Source organism: Chinchilla lanigera, unplaced genomic scaffold (genome assembly GCF_000276665.1).
Source record: "Chinchilla lanigera isolate Chin_1 unplaced genomic scaffold, ChiLan1.0 scaffold00067, whole genome shotgun sequence".
NCBI lineage: Eukaryota > Metazoa > Chordata > Mammalia > Rodentia > Chinchillidae > Chinchilla > Chinchilla lanigera.
Genome location: NW_004955468.1, coordinates 1,063,305 through 1,068,433, shown reverse-complemented (window position 1 = coordinate 1,068,433; position 5,129 = coordinate 1,063,305). Strand labels below are relative to the sequence as shown.

The window sequence follows — 5,129 nt, the reverse complement described above, 5'->3', positions numbered from 1 at the left end:
TGTTCAAACGCAGCTAGAGCAAATTAGTGAGATCCTGTCTCACAATGAGAAAAATAAAAAAGCGGCTGGGGACTTCGCTCAATGTGAAGGCCCTGTGTTCAATCCCTGGTAATAAACCACACCACACCACACCACACCACACCACACCACACCACACCACACAAATGCCAAGCGGAGGCTTTGGGGGATTGGCTGTGGAGGGCAGAGGCCTTGGTGTGAGGAACCAGGACAGCGAGCTGGGACACTGACAGGGGCTGAGGCACAGGGCTGGACTAATTTGGGGAGCCAGCAGCGTGGAGGCAGGAGTGAGGCCGGGAGGCTCGCAGTGTGCCCGTGGCAGGCGCTTTGGTCAGCTGCCGCCCCCCTGCCGCTGCACAGGAGCCACCCGGTGCTGACCTTCACCAACCAGTGCCCCTTCACCACGCTGAGCCTGCTGAACCTGCCCAACCCTCAGGCTTACACGCGCGAGGAGCGCTACGGGGCTCGGCCGCCGCACGTCCTGGAGAGCTCGGGCTTCCACAGCGAGAAGTCGCTCGCGGTCTACCAGGGCCTCCTCTACTACCTGCTCTGGCTGCACTCCAAGTACAACAAGGTGGTGCCCCGCGGTGTCTGACACCCGGCAGAGGGAACTGACCTGCGCAGCAGAATTGGGGGCTGAGGACTTGGAGGGGGGTGGAGGCGGGGCAGGCTTGAACAGGACTGTGAAGAGTGGTTTTGGGGGTACAGCTGGTGTGCGAAGGCCGGATCTGATTGCCAGGTGTGGTGGTGCACGTCTGTAATTTCAGCAGTGTAAGAGACTGAGGCAGGAGGATTGCAAATTAGAACCCAGCCTGGGCAATCTAGCAATTTAGCAGGACCCTACCTAAGAGACAGAGACAGAGAGAGAGAGAGAGAGAAAGAGAGATGGGGGACAGGGACCGACCCCCATGGGTAGGATATAGCTCAGTTCGAAGGCCCTGGGTTCAATGTCTAGTACCCCAGAAGAAAGGCCTAGGTTTGGGGACTGGCTGGAGTAGATACCTTCTGCTTTGGGTTATAGTCTGGAACCCAAGTGAGGGGGGATCTGGGGCTGCCACTTGCCTCGGACCTGTCGCCCGACTCCTTCAATCCTGTGGTCCCTGTAGCCATATGCAGACCCGGTACACGATCCTACTTGGCGCTGGTGGAAAAACAAGAAACAGGACCAGGTAAGTGGAGAGGGTTGGGGCGGCTGGTTAGCCCCACATACCCACGCTGACTCTGCTCACACTCGCCAGGAGTACTACTTATATCTGAAGAGAAACTGGCTGAGCGTGGGCGGCGTGCACATTGACATGGCCAGCTACGAGAAGATCTACAACCTCAAGTCCCAGTACCAGCTGCCCCAGAGCATTTTCCTGGACAAGGGCAACTCCTACCAGTTCTCCTTAAAGATGCGCTCCAAAGAGGGTCTGTGGGCCAACCCTGAGCAGAGTGCCTGCTTCTGGAAGGACCGGGTCTGGGGCCCAGGCACGATCGGAGGGGCAGGGCCTTAACCCCTGCCTCTGCCCCACCCAGGCTCTGCCTTCCAGGAGCAGCGCAAGCTGGCGGTGGGTTTTGTGGTGGCCGATCCCCATTGCATAGAGGCCTTCGCGAAGCAGGAGGCTGCTGTTATTCGAAACTCAGTGCAATTCTTGGTGAGGCTGGGTGAGAGGGTGGGTGTCAAGGTAGTAGTGGTGCATGCCTGTAATCCTAGCACTGGAGGGGCTGAGGCAGGAGCATCTCTGCGAGGTTGAGACTAGGTTGGGCTACATAGTGAGTTCAAGGCCAGCCTGAACTACAAAGCGAGACCCTGTCTCAAAAAAAAAAAAAAATTTAGAAGGTACATCCAGAAAAAAATAAGGCAAACTAACTCACTTCTTAAAGTGACAGAGAAGTGCTACATTATTATGATGCAGTAATTAAGTAGTGTTTTTAAAAGGTTACCCTTAGATGAACACCCAGAACTTTCCATGTTATTCAGGCGAGGCACTAAGAAGCAGCTTGTAAGCACTTGCAGTATGTGTCCTCTTTACACTCTGAATACGAAATCAGAGTGTGACATGTATCTGACCACAGAAGTGTCCCCACCTACACTATCGACCTAGACTGCCACAGAGCAATCAGCCTTGGAGCCCCGCACGGAAACTCCCTGTGGAGTAAACAAAGCGCAGGGTAGCTTCTTGCACAGTGGGCTTCCTGTAAGTCAGCCAGTACCACTCATAGCTTCTCCAACAAAGCGAACCTATTCTTGTGATTGAAGTGGAAATGATGCCTTCCTGCTTGGTGACACTCTTGGTCTCTTCTTTGAATCACATAGGGAGGTCCCTTGATTTAGGAATAGGTGCACTATTAAAATATTACCATTCCACATCAGAAACTACGCTGAGTACCACGACTAAACCAACACACGTGCACAGGCTCACACATAAGTGGGGACACGCCCAGAATGACACACTTATACATGCCTTGCAGCAGAGAGGAAGAGCTCGGAGTCATCCCCCAACAGCACAAGAGAGCAGCTGCAGTGTTGAACTATCCAGGTGCGCAGCAAAGCCCGCACCAGCAAGGGTGGGCATCTGCGTGGACCCTTCAGCACCTGCCCGCTGTGAGGACGCATCCCTAACCTGATGCAGGATGGCCGCATTTCCTTTGTGCAGGTCCCGGGAACAATCCTGGCCACAGCTTGTCAGAGAAAGTACAGCTGTGCTGGGATGACTGGTTTTACATCTTGAAGATCAGTTAAATCACTGAAACTTCAGCTTTTCTTGAAGGTATGGGGAGGTGCTTTATGAATTAAACATAGACATTTAATTATTATAATTTGGACAAGTTGCTACGCAGACTGCTACAGAGAAACATCCACATGACAGAAGAGAATGTGGAGCATTTTGGATTGATCTTGACTGTAACTTGTTCTTAGTTTTCCATCTTGAAAATTAAAACAAATGCTCACTGCAAAAAAAATAAAACCACAGGAGTTTAAGTTCACACGTAAATGATAAATCAAAGTCCGGAAAATGTTCTTTATCCTTCTTCCCAGGAGTACCCACAACTGACATTCTTTCCCATATTTACCTAGGAATGTATTTCTTTCTCTAAAAAGTGAGCTTGTACTACATATTCCCATCTTGAAACTTCATCATGTTATTCCAGAATATAACACAGCCATTCTTTTTGTTTTTAAAGACTGCTTCGAGGCAAGGTTAGGTTCTTAGCAAAACTGAGTCCCTGCTCCCCCTGCACAGCCCCCTTTACTCCACCCCACCAGAGTGGCACGTCGGGTGCAAGGACAGACTTGCACGCGACTGGTCCCCATCCCCTGGTCCACAGCTTAGCTTAGGTGCACTCCCGGCCTCTGCTTCCCAGGTTTAAACAAGCACAGCGTACAATGAGTTACCCACCTGCACGGTGTCACGTGGAATATTCTCCGGCCCGAAACTCTGCACCCGCTGCCCATGCATCCCGCCCTCTCCCCTGATCACTACTCTCCCCAGCAATGCCTTTCCCAGAATGCCACATAGCTAGAAGCAGACACAGGCAGCCTTTCGCCTTATAATATGCACTGAAGATTCAGCCATGCCTTCTCATGGCTTGACAGCACGCCTCTCTTCAGGGCCCACTGCCACCAGAACCTGCGCGGACCCGTCAATCATCTGTCCCCTTCCCGCAGGGTACCTCTGCTGCTCGCTCATCTTGGGAACTGAGTGATGCTGCATAAACATCCACATGCAGGCTGTGCGACCCTAAGTTCCCAGCTCCTGTGGGTGGATACCAAAGGATGTCATTGCTGGATTTTATGGTGGAAGCATGCTTAGGTTTGCAAGAAACTGCCTTCCAAGGTGGATGTAATGTTCTGCATTCCCACAGCAGTGAAGTAAGGTCCGACTGCCTCCATCCTCCCCAGCACTGGTGTCGGCAGCTTCTAAATCTGCTCCTCTCTCCTGCTAGGTGTGGAGCATGTCTTGCGGCTGGCCTGGCAATTCCTTTGTGACACCTGAGGGTGCTCAGCCATCCTTTCTAGGCTGGCTGTCACCTGCAGACCTTGACCGGCAGCCAGCCATGAAGGCCTTTAGCCCACTTTTACGCGAGCTGTTTGCTGTTCCGTGCATGGGCATCTGCCTTCTGATTTCCAACGGCTCCTAGTACTTTCTAGGATGGATGGACCATGATTTACTTAACTGTTCTCCTACTGTTAGGGAGTTTCACCGCCTTTCAGTACTCACCACTGTGAGTGCTCCTTCAGTGCACAGATTTTTCTAGCACAGTGATTTATTTGAAACCTCCCTGCAAGTGGAACTGCTGTCCAAAGGTTTTCAGCTTTGATAGATCCCACCAAACGGTCATTCAAAAGGCCACACAGCAAACTATACCTCTTCAAATTTTAAAATTTTAATTTGGATACTCTAATTATTGTAGATAACAGCTCGATATGCTTCTCCTCCACTAGGACAACCCAGGAAAAACATGAACAGTTATCTGACAAAACCTTTCACTAAAACGATAAAATTCTAAGCAAAATAAAAAAGGTCAAAGGAAATTTATTAAAAGTTACACAAGATTTATACTTCATCTGACTGGATAAGGTATCTGAAAAGGTGGAGAGGAAGAAAACAGGGCAATTACAGAAAACAGCTCCCATACCAAGAATGCAACCTTTTCCATGAAGTACTTCCTGTCATAAATGGAGGGACGCTCCTTCAAACGCGGCAGAGTTCAAGGTAGTCTGCCTAAGGTTGTTTTGAATGTGACACTCCTCAGTCAACACTGTAAGAAATCAAACTGGAAACTCTGGAGTTTACTACTTTATAAACCACATTTCCTGTTTTTAACCCCTGTGCCCTAAATCAGTTATCACTCCCAGTCTACTGACAAAAATAGATTGAAAAATACTATAAATACCCCACAATGTACTTTTTTATTGTCAAACTGAAACAATATAGGAAGGAACTTCGGGGTTTATTTCAAGTACTTCATCTATTTAATTATACTCTGAAGACATAAAAAAAAAAAAAGATAACCACAAACTGTATCAATACTGGCAAACCAGACAGAAAGGTCTAAATATTCTGTAACAAAATCAGATTTTGTTGGAAAAGAGAAAGAGTTCTAAGTCCCAGGTCTTCATGTTG

General features: G+C 49.5%; 1 protein-coding gene across 1 annotated transcript in view; it reads left to right on the top strand.

Moving 5' to 3' along the window:
* The window catches only part of Catsperg (catsper channel auxiliary subunit gamma), a gene marked incomplete in the record, with an annotated part of 43,608 nt that overhangs the window by 31,371 nt on the left and 7,108 nt on the right, over window positions 1–5,129 (top strand). Inside the window, 4 exon segments of the mRNA XM_013522464.1 lie at window positions 379–592; window positions 1,125–1,187; window positions 1,257–1,428; window positions 1,537–1,655. Of these exon segments, the coding sequence (XP_013377918.1) occupies window positions 379–592; window positions 1,125–1,187; window positions 1,257–1,428; window positions 1,537–1,655 (568 nt within the window).